Source organism: Penaeus monodon, chromosome 19 (genome assembly GCF_015228065.2).
Source record: "Penaeus monodon isolate SGIC_2016 chromosome 19, NSTDA_Pmon_1, whole genome shotgun sequence".
NCBI lineage: Eukaryota > Metazoa > Arthropoda > Malacostraca > Decapoda > Penaeidae > Penaeus > Penaeus monodon.
Window position 1 is genome coordinate 4849424 of NC_051404.1, and position 908 is coordinate 4850331.

Below are 908 nucleotides of genomic sequence, written 5' to 3' on the forward strand. Positions count from 1 at the left end.
CACACCAACACACTACTGTGATACTGCTCACTATTACCATGACCACTTGCTTTATTCTCATGCTTCTGTTTGGTTGAATATGTGAGGGTGAAACTTGTAAAAAAAAAAAAAAAATCATGATAATGAAGACAGATAACCATAACTGCACTGTGTTTAATGGATAACATTGAGCATTTAATTTTCTCCCCTACACAGCAGAAAGCTTCCAAATCAATAATATTCATTATTTGGATTTACAGACTGGTTTGTACTTGAAATATATTTGTGGGTGTATATAATACACCCACACAAACATTTAGCAATATCACTGGCATAATACATATATAGTGCTTCTATATGATATGATACCCTCTCCTCCCCCCCCTAAAAAAAATCAAATCAATACATTAAATGAACAGAAGAGAATGAAAGAAAGAAACAGAAGAGAACACATATGAAAGAAAATGGTAAAAGAAGTCTGCAAGTACAAACACTTACCCTGAGGGAGACTGTTCAGCTGTGGGGTGAAGCTGCATAGTCAGTTCTGCGAGCTTATTGAAAGCTGTTCCAGCTGCCAGGAAAATCTCCCCCACCTTTGAAGCAGATATTGGATATTATTAAATCACTGACTTTAATTAAGATTTACCTAATTACAGCTATATCTTATATAATAGTCTATTAACTGATTAAGAAACCACTAACAAATAAAGAATTTCTAGAAACTATAATACCACTCACATTAATAGAAAAATTCATAATACAGTAAATCAGTAACTAGTGAAATGAAAGCAGAACCTGATCTGAGAGTCAAAGAAACTAGAAATGCAAATCATAAAATATTTAATAAAATCAGAGAACAAATTCAAAGCCCCACTCATCCACACATTTTTTTCCAAACTGAAAATAAGAATGTAATCTAACTGATAAGG

At 32.8% G+C, this 908-nt stretch overlaps 1 protein-coding gene across 1 annotated transcript in view; it reads right to left on the reverse strand.

The window, feature by feature from the left end:
• Positions 1–908, reverse strand: part of LOC119585004 (chromatin complexes subunit BAP18-like) — a 6481-nt gene that overhangs the window by 4095 nt on the left and 1478 nt on the right. The window contains exon 2 of the mRNA XM_037933616.1: positions 478–572. Within this exon, the coding sequence (XP_037789544.1) occupies positions 478–572 (95 nt within the window). The remainder of the gene's footprint in view (positions 1–477; positions 573–908) is intronic.